Source organism: Neophocaena asiaeorientalis, unplaced genomic scaffold, assembly GCF_003031525.2.
Source record: "Neophocaena asiaeorientalis asiaeorientalis breed wild unplaced genomic scaffold, Neophocaena_asiaeorientalis_V1.1 scaffold276, whole genome shotgun sequence".
NCBI classification, from domain to species: domain Eukaryota; kingdom Metazoa; phylum Chordata; class Mammalia; order Artiodactyla; family Phocoenidae; genus Neophocaena; species Neophocaena asiaeorientalis.
Genome location: NW_020173725.1, coordinates 316,473 through 337,118, shown reverse-complemented (window position 1 = coordinate 337,118; position 20,646 = coordinate 316,473). Strand labels below are relative to the sequence as shown.

The 20,646-nt window shown below is 39.1% G+C and overlaps 1 protein-coding gene across 5 annotated transcripts in view; it reads right to left on the bottom strand.

The window, feature by feature from the left end:
* ARMC8 (armadillo repeat containing 8) overlaps positions 1–20,646 on the bottom strand; it is a 105,218-nt gene that overhangs the window by 24,055 nt on the left and 60,517 nt on the right. For all 5 annotated transcript variants that reach the window (XM_024750754.1, XM_024750756.1, XM_024750752.1 and 2 more), the window contains 3 exons: positions 6,511–6,593; positions 6,118–6,199; positions 2,031–2,117 (listed from right to left, as the gene is read on the bottom strand). In XM_024750754.1, coding sequence (XP_024606522.1) covers positions 2,031–2,117; positions 6,118–6,199; positions 6,511–6,593 — 252 coding nt within the window. The remainder of the gene's footprint in view (positions 1–2,030; positions 2,118–6,117; positions 6,200–6,510; positions 6,594–20,646) is intronic.

Genomic DNA, 20,646 nt, shown 5'->3' with positions numbered 1-20,646 from the left:
TGTGGGATCTTCCTGGACCGGGGCACGAACCCGCGTCCCCTGCATCAGCAGGTGGACTCTCAACCACTGCGCCACCAGGGAAGCCCTAGCATATGGTATTTGTTTTTCTCTTTCTTACTTCACTCTGTATAATAGACTCTAGGTCCATCCACCTCACTACAAATAACTCAGTTTCGTTTCCTTTTATGGCTCAGTAATATTCTACTGTATATATGTGTCACATCTTCTTTATCCATTCATCTGTTGATGGATACTTAGGTTGCTTCCATGTCCTGGCTATTGTAAATAGAGCTGCAATGAACATTGTAGTACATGACTCTTTTTGAATTTTGGTTTTTTCAGGGTATATGCCCAGTAGTGCGATTGCTGGGTCATATGGTAGTTCTATTTGTAGTTTTTTAAGGAACCTCCATACTGTTCTCCATAGTGGCTGTATCAGTTTACATTCCCACCAACAGTGCAAGAGGGTTTCCTTTTCTCCACACCCTCTCTTTGTAGATTTTTTGATGATGGCCATTCTGACCTGTGTGAGGTGATACTTCATTGTAGTTTTGATTTGCATTTCTCTAATGATTAGTGATGCTGAGCATCCTTTCATGTGTTTGTTGGCAATCTGTATACCAGATTCACCAATTTTTAACGTTGCCATATTTGTTTTATCATTATGTCTCTCATTCTACACACCCATATCCACATTATTTATCTTTTTCTGAACCCTGTGAAAGTAGAATGCAGGCATCATGCCACTTTACCCTTAATACTTCAATGAGTATTTCCTAAGAACAAGGATATTCTCTTAGATAACCAAAGAACACTTACCAAATTCAGAGAAACTGACATTACAACAATACTTTTTCTGAATCTATAATCCATATTCCCATTTTGTCAACTGGCCCAATAAATGGTCTTATACCATTTCCTTCCCTTCCAGTTAAGAGTCCAGTTTATTTTTAATATTAAAAAATCAATCATATTAACGATCCTATACCTGACTTCATCTAACTTACTTTCTAACTAGACCCTAAATATTCTGAAGGTGGATCTGAGGCAACATAAGAGCTGTTCAGGATGATTAAAAGTGTTGCACTGACTGCAACCAGATCATCCTCAGCCGAGACCCCCACCACCAGGGCAGAGGAACAGACAAAAGCTCTGGTATCCTATCTCGCCTTCCCCTTCCTTCAGAACAACTGAAGGAAGTTGTTTCTCCCTTTTCGTTCCAAGATTTCTGCTTGCTGAATAATTGTCTCTGAATCTCCACCTTGTTAGTAATGTCTTCCTAACAGTCAAAAGCCTGAAGGTGTTACAATGCAGAAAGACATTCATCAAAATGGGACGACTAGATGTACTTAATAATGGATGGTGTCTAAATCTAGTTCACGATTGGGCAGGTCAGGGATATTTTAACATGATAAAACTGTATCTGTAAGGTTTCCCCCCTCCTTTATTAAAGTTTATTTCCATTTCCCTATTATAAAAATAATGCATGCTCAAACAATTTATAAAATGCATAAAAGAAGGGGGAAAAAAATCCCCAAATGTAATCCTTCCCTAAACAACTACCATTAACATTAAAAATTAAAAAGATTATTTTCCAACGCCAGCAGTTATCTCTTGAAATGACCTGTAATCCTGGTTTACAAAATTGGGTCTTAATGTATTCTTTAGTACATATAATTTGAAAATAGTCTATTACTTGTGTAATTATTTCCTACATTTGCAGTTGTAGGCAGTTTAGATTGACTGCAAGCTGTAATATCTTTTAAATACACTTCATATGCCAGGCAGAAAAGGGATAAGAGGAAATGATAATCATATTTTTAAATGATTTAATACGCACCCCCAAACCAAACAATTCAGAAATAGCTTTTAAGCACCAATCCTCAAATTTCAATGTCAACTACTGTGAAAACTATTTAACTAAACTCTAGTTAAATAGTTAAAAAACTATTTAACTAAACAACTACTGTGAAAACTATTTAACTAAAACTAAACTAAAAGTCATCTAGGAAGAGAAAATCAACACTAACCTCTTTACTTGGAGAAAATTCAAGAAGAAGATTACATAACATGGAAGATGCTACTACTAGGATTTCATCTGGTGCATTTTGTAAAACCTGTGGGATTAAAAATAAAAGATACTATTAATGGTTTGCAACCATGGGGTAAGATCACAAGAATAAATGAGAACAAAAACAATTTATCTTTCAAACTGATTTCTCATATTGGAGAGATAGGAAAGATCCACTTGACATCGAGTGAAACTTTACATAGTGCTGTCATTATGACTGACTAAGGCCCTCACATCTATCTTGCTGGAGAAGAAGCTACAGCCCCACTTCCAGGATGGGGGCTGCTACATGGAAAAGGAGATAGACACAAGTCAGGGAGTGGGTGCTCTATGTAAAAAGTTTGAAGACCACAGAACTGTTTTAGGGCAAGTTAACCCAATTTACTCCACCATATTCAGGCCACTTATGAAACCACAGAATTGCCCGAGGACCTGAGACTTTCTGATGTCTCTGGAAAGACTTGTTTGACTAGGAACATGGATGGATCAAGCCACTACTCAGGCAGGGCAAGGTGGGGAACTGGTTCTCAGGACTGGAATCACACAGTCCTGGTTCCAACCCTCACTCCTCCACTTACTAGACGTGTGAACTTAAGCACATTTCTTAACCTCTCTGAGCCTTCAAATTGAGGAAAATAACACTTCCTTGATGGGACTATTTAAGATTAAATGTGATTTGGTGAATAATAAGGGAAGCGGCATAGCATCACAGTTAAGAACACAGAATGCTTGAGTGCAAATTTCAGCTTAACCACTAACTAGGTGTATGAATTCCTTGGTTATGAAATGGGGATAATAATAGTGTCTGCTTCATAGAGTTTATGTGAAAATTAATATTTGAAAAGATTTTACAACAGTAATTGTCACACAGTAACGGTTATATAAATAAGGTTTTAAAAAAGGTAACTTACTGCCATAATTGTTGTCAGGTACATAGCAGTTATACAGCAAACTAACTGCCATGGACTCTTACTCAACTCAGAAAACAACACAGCATGATGACAAAGGTTCATTGCCATTAGCTATTATCAGAACCTCCTCTTTCTAGATTCTAAGAGAGAAGGCTTCAAAAACACTACCACGTATACGCAATATCCACTTCAAATAAATCCTTTGCATTTGGAATCAGACCAGGATGAGGTTTATGATCCCAAAAGTAATCCTAGGAGCTCTAGTTAGGCAAATGGAAATGGATCATCACAAAAAATTCAGAGAGTTAAATATATTATCAGCTAAATCAAGTCTGAGGTTTCCAAGTTAAAAACAAGCAAGAATTACAAAATGGAAGCAGTTCTCCTAAGATACTGTGTTTTAACTCTTCTGTGAATCATTAGCTAGTTGATAAAGATCACATCTCATATACGAAGCAGGCTGATCTCTGTGTGTGCCACAACCCACTTTAACACCCTTTTCACCCTTCCCTTCCTTTGCCATGCCCTTCCTATGTCTCTCTGGTATATACTCTATCCATGCCTTAAGGCTGTCCCATTCCAGAAGCCTCCTTGGAGCCCTTCCAATCAGAAGTCATCCTATCCTCCCCTGAGTGCCCACTGCTACTGTCTGTGACCTCTCTTACTACTGTTCACTTTCAAATTCTTTGTGCAGCCCTGCCAACCTCTTTTCCTACTAACAAATTTAAGCTTCTTGAAGGAATAATCTATAATAATATCTATAGTCTAATTTATCCAGGCCTGTATCAACTAAATGGCATTGCACAAAGTGGGTGCTCAATGAATGCTTTTGAATTAAGACAAACAATCATTTTCCAAAATTATACTACTTAGAATCATTGACTGAAATAAGTGAGCGCCTATCAAGGCTTTTAAAAGGTTGCTTTGTTTCTGGTCTATGTGCTGGGGAATTTGCAATCATATGAATTCAGAGCAGGGTATTTTTTGGGGAGGGGCATTCTGTGTTTTGTTAAGAAGAAAAAAATGACTTTAAAGATGTGTAACTTTTAAAAGAAACATTAATAAATGGCTATTACTTGTTTTAAAAAGTCGCTTTGCTTGACATGATTCACTTTTTAAAGTATTATTTATTGTTTTAGAGATTAATCTGCTTTTGTAAGTTTCATTTTCAAATTACATAATAAATTAAAACAGAAGATTCTCTGAAATTCTTAAAAGCATTTACTCACTACAGTATAAGATATAACATGTGAAATTCAGAAGTTGACATCTGACACTGACCAAACAGAATTTCACCAAAATAAGAACAAAAAATAATCACAAATAAAAGTTTTAGCTAAAATCAAATGTCTACTCTCTTGTGGTTTGCTAACCAACATTTAAAAACGTGGAAAAAGAATCAATAGACATGCAAACAGCCTCTGAACTAAGAGAAACCTAAAAGTATCTGAAATAAATCACTCATTTACTTCCAGGCTTTTAATACTATACTTTAAATGTGCAACATAGTAGTAGTTTGATAGTAATTATACCCACATGTAACCAAATGCTCAAAATCCTTTTAGACTGCTCACCAGACCTTTGTCCAGGTAGAACTAGTCAAAAACCATATGTTGCTTCTTTCTGATCCATATGAGAGAGGGGTACCAAGCTGAGCAATCAGAGAAAATGTCTCCAGAGAAAATATTTGGAAGTTATTTTGGGAAACAGGAGAGCACTTTTAAAAATCTTGAATGGGGACTTCCCTGGTGGCACAGTGGTTAAGAATCCGCCTGCCAATGAAGGGCACACGGGTTCAAGCTCTGGTCCGGGAAGATCCCACATGTCGCGGAGCAACTAAGCCCACGCGCCACACCTACTTAGCCTGTGCTCTAGAGCCCGCAAACCACAACTACTGAGCCCACGTGCCACAACTACTGGAGCCCACGTGCCACAACTGCTAAAGCCCACGCGCCTAGAGCCCGTGCTCCGCGATAAGAGAAGCCACCGCAGTGAGAAGCCTGTGCACCGCAACGAAGAGTAGCCCCCGCTCGCTGCAACTAGAGAAAGCCCCCACACAGCAACGGAGACCCAACGCAGCCAAAAAAAAAAAAAAGTTAAAGTGATATGTTTAAGAAAATTGTTTTGAATGGACAGAATCAATACATCAAGATTAAGCTGCTATGAAAAAGGTGCAATCTAAGAACAAGCAGGAGTGGCAACAGTAAAATCCCTTTACTAAGGAGAGCGTAATGCTTCTGTTCACGCTACTCCTCTCTGGAAAACCCTCCTGACTTCCTTTTGCATTCAAAGCTACTTTGTAATCTTCCTGCCTGAAGCCTCCCCCAACTATTTCTACCATACTTATGCCTCTATTATAACCTGAGGCTTTAAGCTGGGGGCAAGAGCTCTGCAGTAAAAAGTCTTGGTAGACTTACTGTGCCCCAGAGGCTTTCACAGTAGATACTAAAAAGCAAAACAAAAACCCAAAAGCTTAAACAAATGAATCTGTTGATTAAATGCAAGGTGTATAGTTACTTAAAAAAAAGAAAAAAGATGGTGAGACTAAGTTGACCTGTGGTTCTATACTGTATCAGGGATAACATTATTAGTAGCAACCTGTGCATATTCTAAGTCTCAATTCAGATAATTATTTGACCTAAACCACCTTTTTCTTTTTTTTTTGGCCCTCAAGGAAAGACCTTTAGGTCTTAACAAAGAAGTCATTCTGGAATAGAGAGGCAGGAAGTAATAATTGTTTTAAAAAATATCCAGGGATTGCCAAAAGACTAAGAGCAGGTTATATCTGTAAATGGCTGATTCCTTTCCTTTTTATAATTAAAAATTACAAAGATGACTCTGCATATAAGTCTAAAGTGTAATACTAGACACACAGGGAGATCAGATGAGTAACTAGAGTTTCATTTAATGAAAGAAAGCCAGGCATGTACTTCCCCTGTCACACACGAGATGCTGACCTCAGAAATACATTCTGCACGTTCTAAAGAGGCTTAAAACCTCACATCTGAGGAGATAAATGTTCAAAACGCTTTAACATAAAAATCAGATACACTCCTAGACCACAGAGTGCTGTCAGCTACCTCACACACTAAAGGCTCGGTGGGAATAGGTGTGGACTTGCTGCTTTCTTCTTACCTTCATTAAAGGTTTCCACACGGCGTGATCCTGGAAACTGGTTCGAAGCTGCTGCACAGATCTAGATAAACTGTGCAAACATCTACAAAGAATAATCAAAATTAGCTTCACAAGAAGCCGAAACTTTTACTTTTCAAACACACCGCTTGGCATTGCACAATTACTAATATACACTTCAAGTTTATCTACAGACATCGTTAATTCAACTACTTCAGGACTTCACAGGCTTTTCAGGCTAGCTTCTCTGTTAAACAGTGTTACGCACTGTATGAATTCACCTGAGAATACTTTCAAGTAACATTTGGATTCTGTGCTTACTCGGTGAAGGTCCGGAAAGGACACAGGTTAAACACACGGCAAAGGATTTTTATTCAGGCCATTTAAAGCTCATACCTGACGGCAGCTAACCGCACCTTGACACTAGACTCAGACAAGCCAGTCACAATTCGGTCCATCATATTTTCAGTCTCAATGATCTGGAGAAAAAGGTTAATGCTGCATAAATAACAACACGAAGATGACAAACTTCACTGCTTGTAAATGCAAGTATGTTAATGTCCATTTTAAGTTAATGTTTTCAGCAAGAGTTTTTGCCTCTGGAACAATCATTCTGCAGTGGGGGCAGGCAGCTCATCAGAAAGGTAGGGCTACCCCACCAAGAACCTGCCAGACTGAATGACAGGCTTATGGGCAGATTATGTTTCTTCATTTATTTTTAAAGACACTTAAAACAATAATTACATGTGATAAATATTGCCGAGGTGTTGCATAAACAGTATTGAGAAAAAGCAAGATACGACTGAACCACCATTGGGCAGGTTCCTGCCAGAGTTTCTCCTGCCAGAGTGAGTTTCTTGAAAAATCATGGTCCACACTCAGCCCTTATGAAAAGAAATCTGTGGGTTTCTGACAGAGCCACCCTGTGGCTACTTTCTTCCCAAGCAAGTGGAAATGAAGCTAAATATTTAGAAAAGTAATCCTTGCCAACTTTCACTGTAGCACCAAGTCCTGCTACATGTAATCATTACAATCATGAAGATTTATTATTTTTTTAAAATTTAAAAACAAGATAGCCTACGATTTTCCTTCATTAAACAATGCATAGATACAAAATAGTGTGTGGAAGAAATTAAGTTTAATTTGTGTGGTCCTACGGAAATATAGCATATTAAGAAAAAATGCTAATGCTATCAAAACACAAATATTAACAAAAACAACTATTATTTGTTGAGTACTTCTACGTGCCAGGCATTGTGCTAATAAGCATGTTACATTATGTGACTTAAGCCTTTTGTAGGCATTATTATTCCCCATCAGCACATTAGGAAATTGAAGATTCTAGATAATCCAGAGTTTGCTTAGGATCACGGAGCTGAGACAGGAATCCAGGCATCTGACTCTGGAGTCCTTATGCTCAGCCATGCTTGTAACACTGCCCTGGTTAGAGCAGTCCTGTGCTCATCAGGTAGTTCCCAGTGTGGGCAACACATTAATGGGAGTCATTACTTTCACCTGGGAGAACACCTGGCTGGGGGAACATGTAGGAAGATCACCTGTGGAGTTTAACAAAGTCCCAGGCCAATTAAATCAGATTCTCTGTGGCGGGGCCTAGGCACCTGTATTTTTTTAAAAAGCTCCTCAGTTAGAGTCCAGTGTGCAGCCAAGGTTGAGGGTCACTGCCCTAGACTAAAATGAGAGGAGTTAAAGGCTGACCTCAGAACAGGAGAGGGTGAGAAATCTCAGGATGTTCAAGCCGAGTGGGAAGAGAAGAAAACAGAGTTGAAATGAACAGTGCCTGAGAGAAGATTACCGACTATTAGGAACAGAGAACCACACTGCAGTTGTAGGGCAGAAGGAATGGTCATTTTTTAAAAACATAGTGATTTGCAGGTTCCAAGGTGGCTGAAGAAAACTTACATATTGATCTATTTCTCACTCCAGACCAAACCTAATCTCACCGTTACCTTTATGCACATCCACCCTCTGTCCTCATTGTCACTTCCAGCCCCGGAACGTCTGCCTATCTATCGGACCCTCATATGCCTTTCTTTCTCACCTGGATGCCCTGCTCAGATACTCCACATATTAGATTCCTTTCCACTGTCCTCCCATAACTCATTCCTGCTTCAGATCCCAAACTGCTGGTATTACAGTAGAAAAACCACCAAACCTGGCTGCCTGGTCTCTCAGGGTACGCCATCCCCCCTCAGTGGAGTCCTCACCGAGGGCCCGCCAGCCTTGCACTCCCCTGCAGGAGACTCCCACACTCCTTAGGATGTTTACCTCCTACCTCTAACGCTCCCTACCTCCCTCACACCCTCAGTCCCTCTGAGCTCACCTCATTTTTGCAGGGACATTGCTTTCTTTCTGGGACACAAGTTGCCTCAACTTCCCCCTTCTCATTAACGTGTCTCCATACCTCTCTTCTTCACTCCTGTGTTGTTGAAGCTGGGTACTTACAGCTCAAAGCCCTGCCCCCTCCCCCACCCCTTTCTTGCATCTTTACTCTGCCCTACGCCACTGGATCTTCTTCCTCAGCCTGCCCCACCTCCCATTCCCACTCCTATTTAAAAGACATAAGTGCCCAAACATTAACCTCTTTAAGCTACAGACCTCTCACCCCTTCCCTTCCTTAAATGGACGTGTCCCAAAGCTCTGTTCATCCTTACTCTACTTAAATGGCAGTGCTGTGACATCAAAATCAGCTTGATATGGGTAATTCTCTTTCCTGACCTCTAGCTTCATATTTCCAACTGCCTGCTAAACACAAACATAAGTTCCACAATGTTTGGTGGAACGTCTAACTCATTATGTCCCACGCTGAGTTTATCTTCCCTCCCTAAGCCTGCTCTTTCTCTACATCTGTCTGTCGCTCTGATAGTGTTATTATTCTCCCAGTCACCCAGGCACTACATTTGTGCTAATTTTGACTCCATCTCTTCCTGAACACCCAATCAAGTGATTTTGCACTGTACGCCTTATATTCATTTCTTTACTAGTCTCAGTCCAATAAACTAGTTAGGACCTTATTACTATTTGTTTGGGATTATAGTGTTTTCCAAGTTATCTAATCTTTTGTGCTACAGCAACTGTCAAAGACTGGTAGACTGACAGGTTACTTCAATCAAGGACTAGCCACTGTTCTTGAAAAAGACAAGGCCAAACCAGGACCTTTAGCATGGGAAGGAAATTAAAACTTGGGGCAAAAGTCTTAGGCACTGGATAGCTAGATGCAGAAGTCTGAAAGCTCCTTCCCAGTGGCTTGGGAAATAAATTTTACTTGAGAATAAGAAGGGATAACTTGGGAGAAACAGCTGCCTGTACTGAGTGTAACTACATTATCAGAAAATAAAGTGATGGGGGCTGGGGCAGAGACAGGGACACATGATTACTCTCCAAGAACTGAGAAATACTATTAGACTGGCTTCTGGTGCTTAAGAAACCTGGGCATGGGAAAGACTTGAAAGAGACTTCTGGATAATATTGACCGGCCACATCTAACCAAAGATGTAACTCTGCCAAGGCACAGGACAGGTGTAGCAATCATGTAGGCGTACAGACTCGCTCTATGCTTCTGAGCAACTCAATTGACCTCTCTGGGCCTTCAGTAAAATGAGAGGATAGAGCAATGATTATTTTACCTCCAATTCTTTGCAGTCAGGTAAATAAAAACTGTGTTAGTCTGTTTGGGCAAAACTATCCTGTTGTTCAGAAGTGACATGGGAAGCAAGGCTGGTTAGAAGAGACTGGAGATGGTGCAGGACAGGGGGACAAAATTTAATATTGACCGGCCACATCTAACCAAAGATGTAACTCTGCCAAGGCACAGGACAGGTGTAGCAATCATGTAGGCGTACAGACTCGCTCTATGCTTCTGAGCAACTCAATTGACCTCTCTGGGCCTTCAGTAAAATGAGAGGATAGAGCAATGATTATTTTACCTCCAATTCTTTGCAGTCAGGTAAATAAAAACTGTGTTAGTCTGTTTGGGCAAAACTATCCTGTTGTTCAGAAGTGACATGGGAAGCAAGGCTGGAGATGGTGCAGGACAGGGGGACAGCAAGGCTGGAGATGGTGCAGGACAGGGGGACAAAATCAGGGAGTAGGCAAGGAAGGGCAAACAGGGCACAGCTCCTATTTACATACCCGCATTTACCTATTCAGCAAATATCTGACTGTCCACTGAGTGCTAGGCATGGTTTTAAAACTGGAAGATACAATGCGGGAGACAGAGCCCTTGTTCCCACCAAACTTACAGCGTTGAACAAGCAAGTGCAATTAACTATTCAAGTGCTATGCCACTTGAATCCATGTCAGAAAGAGCTGACACAGCCATCGGGCTTAAGGCAAACAGAGTGAAATAAGCACAAAAGGTTAAGTAGGGAAAACATCCATTGTCAAGAATGGGAGTTTTACTATAGGCTGGGAAGTGGCCATTAATGACCTTACCAGAGAATGTTCTGGCTCAGGCCAGAGGACACTGGAGAACTATGTTAGTGGTCAGTCACTGCAACATGGAGTGGAGCTTTGAGCTTTCTCTCAAGTTTCTCGGGGGTGTGGTGGCTGACACTTTGGGCTGGAGGATAGCTATAGGTGGCTGGAAAACTTTTCTCCTGATTTAGGATATAAAACAGTAGGACTATCTGGAAGTATATTCCCTTCAGACTACAGGTCATAGTCTATCAAAATATCTGCAGTAGGAGGCCAAGATCTGTAACTATATTCGTCATGGAGGAAGTTCAGTAACGCTACTAGGTTTCCAGAAAGCACACTTGAGTGTCTGATCTACTTTCTCCCTCAAGATATATCAGTCAGGGAGCAAGTGGGTGACAATGATGCAAAATCAGAATGTGAAATGAATCTAGGATTCTAATCCAGAAGAGTATCCTAAGAGGCTACGTGAACGAGCAACATGACCTAACCGCACTTGTAGCCTTGAGTCTACTGAGAGAATTACAGTGAGTACACTAACCAAAATGAGGATAAAAATGTGATTAGGAGGTAGGGAAAGGTTTGGAATCAAATCCACAGAAAAAATTTTCATGTCAGCTGGGAAGGAATTGGCAGTGGCCACTGCCATAGCCCTCTGACCCACACGAAGGTCTAACAGAGCACTAGACAGCTTCTCGGATCTGGGCTTGGAAAGCCAAGTACAACAAAACACATTTTCAACGACCCCAGTACCGTGCTGTAGAGCCTCGATAATAATGGACCGCCAAGTCCTAGCCCCCACAAAGGATCTTTAGGTCTTTCCAGGATATAAGCGCAACGCCAAGTGGGGCCTGAAGTCGTTGTGCCTCATGATTCTTGTTGGTGATCCCTCAGCCATAGCTCAGCAAATATACCCTGCGGCATAGCTTGTTGAATCTGCTTTAAAAGAGAGAAACAGAGAGAGAGAGAGAGAGAGACACAGACACTGTGCCTGGCCGGGAGGAATATCAGTAGTGGCCTGAATCTTCAGAGTGGAGGAGCCATCTCTCTATCTCTGCTCTTTTAGAGGACTGGTTTGTACATTTAACTATAGAATTAAATCCCATCAAATATGCTGTACCCTAAACTGACCACACTTTAGGTCAGTGGACTAGGTGCTGTGTACCTCTCTGCTGGTGTCTTCATAACTACATGCTTTTGCTAAGCTTTCTGTCTCTGACATTGCAGCTCTTGTAGGAGTAGATGGAGATCTACTGGAACAGCATCTGAGGCCCCTGTCTTGGGACAGGAGATCCCTACAGCCTCGGGGAGAGAAGGGTAGTCAGCTTAGAGGGTCATGGGGAAAATGCAGAACCCAGATAATCCTAAGGCAGAGGTTCATGGCATACATGGGAATGTTAACAAGATAAAGGTGGCCTTAGCTTAAAAGGGAATTCCCTAGCCCTCCATGAGCACTAGTGGATCCATAATTAAGTTGTGGCCAAGTCATATACCATCTCTTCCTCAGAAAACTGAAGAACTGAAGGATTACAGAGTTAAAACAAATAAACAAACAGAAAGACAAGACACGGCTATTCTTCCAGCAAGACCCAGGATGAAGCATTTTCCAGGTACTACAAACTTCAGAGTGGACTCTGAACTGTGACGAAACCAGATCAAGCAGAAGATGTGGAAAGTGAAACCACAGATTCTTAGTGGTGTCACCAAACTTCTCAGACAATTCAAAGCAGGTGGGCTCGCAGTCAAGGGAGTTGGATTTTCTTAATGTCAATTACTTATGCTAATGTGCACAATGGCCAGGCAAACACAATTTAATTCCAAAGGGGCTTTTGTGAAAGGTTCCTAGAAAGAGTTCCAACAGAGGATAACAAGACAGAACTCTCCAGAAAGAGTGAAGACTTGGAATCAAACTTTGTAAGTCAGGAGAGGCAGCCATCTAAGATCTAAGATGATAAGGTACCAAATCCAGAAAGTCTAGTCAAAGCAGCAAGGACTAAGCAGTCTAGCAGAGTGTAGCACAAGGAGGTCAGGAAGAAAGAGGAGGTGTGGCAAGGAAAAAGGATCTACAAGAGCCCTGAACCTGTTAGCTGTAGGTGGCAATGCTTCAGTTTCATAACTGTCAATGTAGATGGGTCTCAGGGCACACACTTGCGTCTTTCCTACTTGGGGCCACTTACTTAAGGTCCAGCCCCTCATCTAACTTATCTTTTTTAAAGATGAGCCCTATGAACACAAGATCGGATGACAGTGCAGTCGACTGGCTTTGGAAATGAGGTAGAGGCTGGGAGGAAGGAGAAGGGTTAAGAGATAACAAAGTAAACACTAGAGTGAGATAAACATGTACAGCCAGCTGATCTGGTAGACTGAGTAGCATTGGTAAGGGACTGGGGAGGGATCTATTCCTAAAAATGGAAAACCAACTTTCCTAGGTTTTAGGATGTGACCATTCTGATTTTGCCACAGAATACTTAAGGATATGCTGCCATGCATACCATGGAAATGCTTGAGTACTTAATATTTATAATTCCTGAGTACATCCTCATGCCATGTCCCCTTTATTAAAACAAAGCAAAGCAAACAAACAAAAACCCCCAAGAGCACATGGCCTTTCATGAATCAAGCAAGGGCAGCTGCAGTGCTTGCTCCTAAACAAGTTCAACTGGGAAACCAATCCTCTTTCTGCATTCTTCTGCATGGCGTTAATGGCAGCAGATACAACTCTCTGAAAGAACTAAATCCATTTACGGCTGTTAATTTTTAGTTGAATAATGTTAAAATCTACAGAGGTCTTAGAAATAAACTCATCCACCTTCTTTAGTTGACAATGAGGTCTTTGAAATTCAGAAATATTAAGTCACTGGTCCAGGTTCTCTAGGCAAATCTGAGGCAGAGCTGGGGCTCCACCTCGTTTTCTTACTTCCAGTGTGAGGTCCTTTCTACTCACTGCACTTAAGGATAAGATTTTTGCTTAGCCTTAGTAACTAAGTTGAGGCCTGAATTTGAAAATGAGGAAAGAAGAGAACTTAAAAAGTCAGCAGTGCTGTGCGAACTACATATTATATACTGACATCCTAGGCCAAAAAAGATTAGCATATACTATAAAAGGCAAGAGAGGTCATCATTAATAAACTGGACTGACAAGGAAAAAAGAAAAGGTACAACTCACAGGACTTACAAGAGAGAAAAATGACAAATCAACCATTCAGCTTGGGTTGGAGTATAAACGCCAAAGGTCAGAGAGGATGCAAGTCAATGAAGAAAAGTTAAGAAAACACTGTGAAGAAACCACGAGAGTGAGTTCCACTGACTTTTAAATTCAATTCCCTTATAATCTGATCTCCATTCTAAAATCAGGATCTAGCTTCAGCAGATACCACCTAAACAGAACTAATATCCTACTGTTCTCGGGCCACAAGCCCCATCTGCTCTGGATGAGAACTGCAGGTTTTCCCAACCACAGCCTATCCTATGTCATATCTTTGCCACTGCTCCAATTTAAGATTTCTGACATTTTCCTCTAGTAAATATTTAAAAAATAAAGGGTAGGGCTTCCCTGGTGGTGCAGTGGTTGAGAGTCTGCCTGCTGATGCAAGGGACACGGGTTCGTGCCCCGGTCCAGGAAGATCCCACATGCCGCGGAGCGGCTGGGCCCGTGAGCCATGGCCGCTGAGCCTGTGTGTCCGGAGCCTGTAAAAAAAAAAAAAAAAAAAAAAAAAAAAAAAAAAGGGTAGTTTTTACCAGAGGCTCTTTTTTTTTTCCTAAAAGATCACAGCTTCTCTTAGGACAGACTACTGATCAAAACATTGTATTCTGGAGTCTCAGTAAACATTTTACAAAGCATTTCTTCCCTTCTCTCAGTCTTCTATTGCTCTTTACATCCACATTCATACCAGACTTCTCTAACTCCACAATCTTGGGAGACAGGGGGTTGGGAGAAATGCTGGGTTGGCCCAAAACTTCGTTTGGGTTTTTCTGTAACATCTTAGCCAGAGAAATTGAAAAACAAAACATCGTAAGAGTTGATCTGCAGGGCCTCCTTTTGGTCCTTTCTCTTGAAGGCACTGAACTAAATTAACATCTAAGCTCTCCTGCAGGTCTAAGCCTGGGAGCAGTTATCACTTCACTTTAGAAGTGAGGACAAAGAGGAGGGGGTTCTTAGAGTGGGCCTATTTTTAAGCTTCTATATTTCGTTCTTGCTTTTAAGCCTCTTTAAGTGGTATTTTGTAATTTCTACCTCAGGACCTTTTTACCTTCTTAATACCTGGGAAACTTCATTTATGTTAAATGCTTAGAAGAAAAACTCAAAGTTCTAAACTTTTCTCCACTTTAGGGAAAAGTGAGAGAACTCTCTTGGCCCGACCTGTCCTTCTCCTAAAACCAAAAATACAAACACAGTGTGTGAGAAATACTTATAATGTCTAAAAATAAATCAACACTTCCTCTATCAAAAAAATATTTCTCTACACATAAGAGTTCAATTTTTAAAGTTCAACCATTAGCTTTACGGCAGAATAGAACCTAAACAGCTGCTGATTTACACTTTTATTTTAGCACATAAATAAAACCATTATAAGTGACTATTCAAACAACAGAACTAGAAACTTCCCTTCCATCTCTTACTGTTTGCCAGGGATCTGAATGATGCACTGCCCTAAGAACTGTGCAACACAGTGGCCCCGCTCAGGCCCTACTCTACACAAAGCTGTGCACGCCACAGCTCTGTGTAAGACCTGTAGTCTTAATTATCCTACAGGTTGGCTGGCTGAATTCTAATGTCCAGACATACACAATTTACTCAATAAATACAAGCATAGTATCTACCAAATACTGCTTTTATGGAGCTTACATTCCAGTTATGAACATTACAGCTTGATAAGAGATAACTACTAAAAGATTTCAAAATGCTGCCTCAAGTTTAAATCTACTCCATAAGGAAGCTGTCTACAGAATAAAATTCTGAAATGACATCATTAACTCTGGATGCTTCCTTTCCAGAACATGAATTTACAGTGTAATCATGTCAAGATAGTGGCCTTAGAAAAACATTTCCAATTATGCAGAAGTAAAACAGATATGGAGATCTTTCATTCCTTAATACCTTGGAAGGAAAAGGTGAGAATGCTTTTAAGTAAACTTCTTTATAGTATATAAATGGACTTCAATTACAGCCTTATTTTAATCATATTTGGGTGGATGGCGGCAAAACTGGCTTTCAATGCAGATGAGACTTTTTACATACACCCAAGGCCCTGGAATTACTACACAGCAATTTAGTGTCTCATTCCTTAGCTGCTTTAAATTGTAAGCTCCCACAAGTACACACTAGTCTTCTGCTTCATTCCTGGGCACAAAGGAGGAGGTGTATCGTAAATGCCAGATGAATAAATGGACACGATTAAAGCATCTCATTATCCACTTTGTACCAAAAACTGTGTGAGAGAAAAGACACATTTTCTGAATCTGATATTTTGCAACCAATTAATACAAACTATTAAGTTTTCTGAATTCATAGCACTACTTCAGACTATCACACATTCTCCAGTGACACTTCTTGCCATATCGTATCATAATTTGGCTCTAGTAATGGCATTTAATTCTACATGAGTAAAGTAATGAAGAGGTTAACAGCATAGGCTTTGGAGTCAGAGAGACTGGGACACGATGCAGGGGCTATCACTTATTAGCTGTGTGGTCTTGGTCAAATCACTTGTTTCCTGATCTGCAATAGCTATCTTACAAGGTTGTGTAAGGTTTAAGGGAGATAATGTGCTAACGCTGATTATCAGCACAGTGCCCAGCACACAGTAAGTGCTCAATAAATGGTAGTTCTGTTAAATTTCATTTCCCAAACAGATTATCTCTTGATGTAAATACTTAATTACATGCCTTTTACATGCCCCCATACCACCTAACACAAGGCTTTGTATATAGCAAAGGCTGAATGGATATTTGCTTAATAAGGCAACTGGATCTTAATTTTTCTCATTGGCATGGTGAAAAATCTTATTCTGGCAACTCTGCTAATCAATACACAGAATCTAATCTAATACACAGATCAATACACTAATCTAATCTAATACACAGATAATCTTTTGGTTATCCTACCATAACCAAAAGTCATAGTTATTACCCAATTTGTCTGGGTTCTGTCACATGCCAAAATCATTCAAACAAGGGAATCAGCATATAGGAAAGAACCCAGTGACAGTGTTATCCTGTCAACATTTGATAATGCCTCTCTTTCAGGAAGTCAGACAACTGATCTCCGCGTCCCACCCCCATCCTGGGCTTTGGTAGGGTCCCATTTCTTTCTGTAGTTCAGTGCGAAGAGGCAAATGGGAAATGCAGTTTTTCATCAAACTGGTTTATGGTCGTTTCTGTTTAAGCTATGCAGTTTTCGCACAGGGTGGGCAAAGTTTTTCTGCAAAGGGCCAGACGGCAAATATTTTAGTTTAGGCTTTGTGGGCCTTGTGATTGTGCAGCCAACATCTCAACCTGCCACTGCAGTGCAAAACAGACACAGGCAACACATAAACAAATCAACGTGGCTATATTCCAATAAAACTTGATAGACATTTTGTCAATTATATCTGAATAAAGTTGAAAAAAGATAAAGAGAGAAAAACTTTATGGACACAAATATGAATTTAATTTACTTTTCATATGTCAGGAAATATTCTTCTTCTTTCGGTTTTCTTCCTCCAACCATTTAAAAATGCAAAAACCATTTTTAGCTCACACGCTACAGGATAATTACATAGGTAATAAGTACCCACAGGATATAGTTTGCTGACTCCTGTGCTAGCATTTTAATCACAGGAAAGAGTGTAGCACTGGTTCTGGTTCTTCATCACAAACTCAATCTTTTCAAGGTCTACTACTCCACAAATTTTATCATCCCAAACATTTCATTCATTTCCAGATAGAAAATTCTTGAAAATCCAACTAAGTCACTAATTTTAGTTCTACAGATCTAATATAGACCATATTTTAGCCCATTTCTTGGTTTATAATCACCTGTCTTAGATTGTGAATAACTAATGAAAGAATCAATCTGTACTTCCTATTTAAAAAAAAACAAGAAGTATAATTCAATGATTTATGCAACTACAATACCACAAATAACAGTAAAACACTCACTTTTGTCTCCACTTAATGAAACTCTGAAATATAAGTTCATTACTTGATTTTATAAATACCTCTATTCTGTATATAGCATTATCACTCCCAGGTTTGCTTCTTTCAGTATGCTGAAGGCCAAGGGTCTCAATACTGTGGGCAAGTGGCAACAAGTGGCAAAACCTAGTCCTGTCATGGTGAACTCTTTAAAAATACTTACCATCATGAATCAGTGTTGCAGAGTTCATTTAAAATTCTTTGGTAGATTAGCTTTCAGACGATAACTAACAATTTAACCACAGATTAAGTCAAGGAATTCTGAATTCTGAATGAATTTGTTGTTATTCAGTAGCAGAACCAAGTCCTGAAGGGTGCTACTTCTGTGGTACCGTCGAAAACCTTCAAAATGTTCAAGGCATTTGTTTCAACATGTAGACTAAGGCTCAGAAAGAATTTTTTGCATCTGCCTGATTTCACGGCAGAGACAAATACAGAATTTTGACAGTGTACCTCTGAAATGATCATTTAGAATTACTGAACTTCACAAAATGTTTTAAAATATAAATTCATGGTACAATTATACTGTTACACAGAAGACCAACTAGTAATAAAATCAAGCAATAACAAATGATTAAAATGTTCAAAGTGAAGTGCTTATCAAGTTTAAGAGATAGCAGAAAGATATTAAGAAAAACTGACCTAAATTTACAAATATACTTTAAAATCGTGTAACTTCTAAAACACAGAAGACTTACATTTGTTCAAAATTTGAACACATGTATTTGAGATATGGTTTCATATGAATGATGACCCCTTGGAGAAATGACATCTATGGCAACCACAGACAGTAATAAGTAATACTTAGATAAACAACGTTAGACAGAATTTGGCCTCCTTACTTTTCTCAAGACATCTACTACTTATGATACTAACAAATTATTGATTTATATTGTATATTCTATTTAACTCCAAGAAAAGCAATATTACATTTGGTGCTTCAGAGGGTATGCTATAGCAACAAAGAGTTTTGAAAACAAGTATTTTAAATATATTTTAAAATATAATTATAAGAGTAAGAAGACATCTTGTCATTTTAATAAGAGATAAACTATAAAAAAGAGCTGATGCTTCTGAAGTATAAATATTCTTTTTACTAGAAGGAATAACTAGTAGTCTTGGAAATTTATAGCATAAAATCACTGTTTTCACTGTAAACCTTTTTATTTATGCCCCAACACTGTTCAGCTTTTCTCCCAATACTTAAAAATATATCTTTATTTTTAATCTTCCAGTGAAGTTATTTAAGATAGTCTAATAAATGCTTCGATTTACTGAGCACCTAGAGGCACCATGCTAAACATTTTCAATACATTAGAGAGCTCATCCTCACAATGTCCCTGTAGATATAACTTCCTTTGCTAGGAAAAAGAGAGTAGAAAAATTGTCATTCTTCTTTGTTTTCTTTTTCTTTTCTTATTTTTTTCTCCCTGTACTTCTCAAAAAAATTGCCCAGGAAAAAAAAAATTGTTCAGTTTAAAAAGAAAAAAACATCTCACGCTTTGCTACCTTCTTCACATACATCATGTACATACCACTGTGACTGTTCCACAGGCACCCCCCCTGCCCTCGCCAGGGAGTAAAACCTTAAGATTTTATGTTATCAATTCTTGAAGATATAAAAGGCATTTAGAAAATATTAAATTATTAATTTCCAAAGTGATTCAAGGACTGCTCCATTGATATCACTATATCCATTTTAATTGGTTCCAAATAATTCTTTGAGCCCCTAGCAAATTCTTACTGGCCATTCCTTACTTTCCTCAGACATACTGAGGTTTTATTATAAATGCTGAGTAGTAAGGCTGTGTCTTTATTCCTCTTTATCTCACCTTACTGTTTTCCCCCTCCCTCCACCCATCTGACATTGTTTATACAATGTAGGCAGTTCAATCAATCTATGTAAAATTGAATTAAATTAATGACCTTCACTAATTATGATTTTCATAAAAATCTGACATTCATTGAGAATATTTTATACAGGTGTATATCACTTTATAGGATAGGTTGATTCCTGGCAGTCGGTCTAATTTCTATAAACCAAATCATACTTTTATCCCTAGGGGAAAAAAACTGGTCCAGATTTACACTTGTGAATGTTATACATTTTTAAAAATCATACATTTAAAAAGGAAAACAACTAAGAAATAATGGTAAAAATTATTTCAAAATTAAACAAGTACCATACCATAAAACATGTTCTCTTTGACCTACATCAAAGAAGTAGAAGACACGCCCTTGGTATTGTCTGCCTCTTGAAAATGGGAATTTCCTACATTTTCTCTATGCTAGTATAGTGAAACCCCTTGCCTATGTGATCAGATGTAGGTTTCCTCTATTTTAAATCTCCTCTCTTCACATACCCGTAAAATTGCTAGCAAAGTTATGAAAGTTCTTAATGCAGAGGCCCATATATAACACAATTAATGGTGCTTAACAATGCAATTTTGCAATAGAGTTCAAATATTCATTTGTCCATTCATTTTTTCCATTCACCCATTCATTCTTCAAATATTGGTAAGTGCCAACTACGCACCCCATAGTATTGTAGATGCTGGGAATACAGTGAGGAACAAAATATAAAAAAATCCCTGCCCTCATGGAGCTTACATTCTAGTTCCTCAAAAGGGATCTCCAGCTAAAATATAAGTACTCAAAATCCAAGAGGAACGCTTTCTGAAAAGCTCCATTAGTCAGATATCTCAAAGGAGCAAAGGCTACAGTAAGTACTGCATTTGTAACATGTTTTATTTTTATCAAAAATAAAAATAACGTCCTGTTAAGTTTATTAATTTCCTTGAATTTTAATTTATATTTAAAATTTCTAATTTTCCTCAATTTACACTTCCTAGCTATTTCTGATAAATTCTACAAGCTCCTTGAAGAAAGTAAAAGAGAGACCATCCTTTTAAATTTCCAACC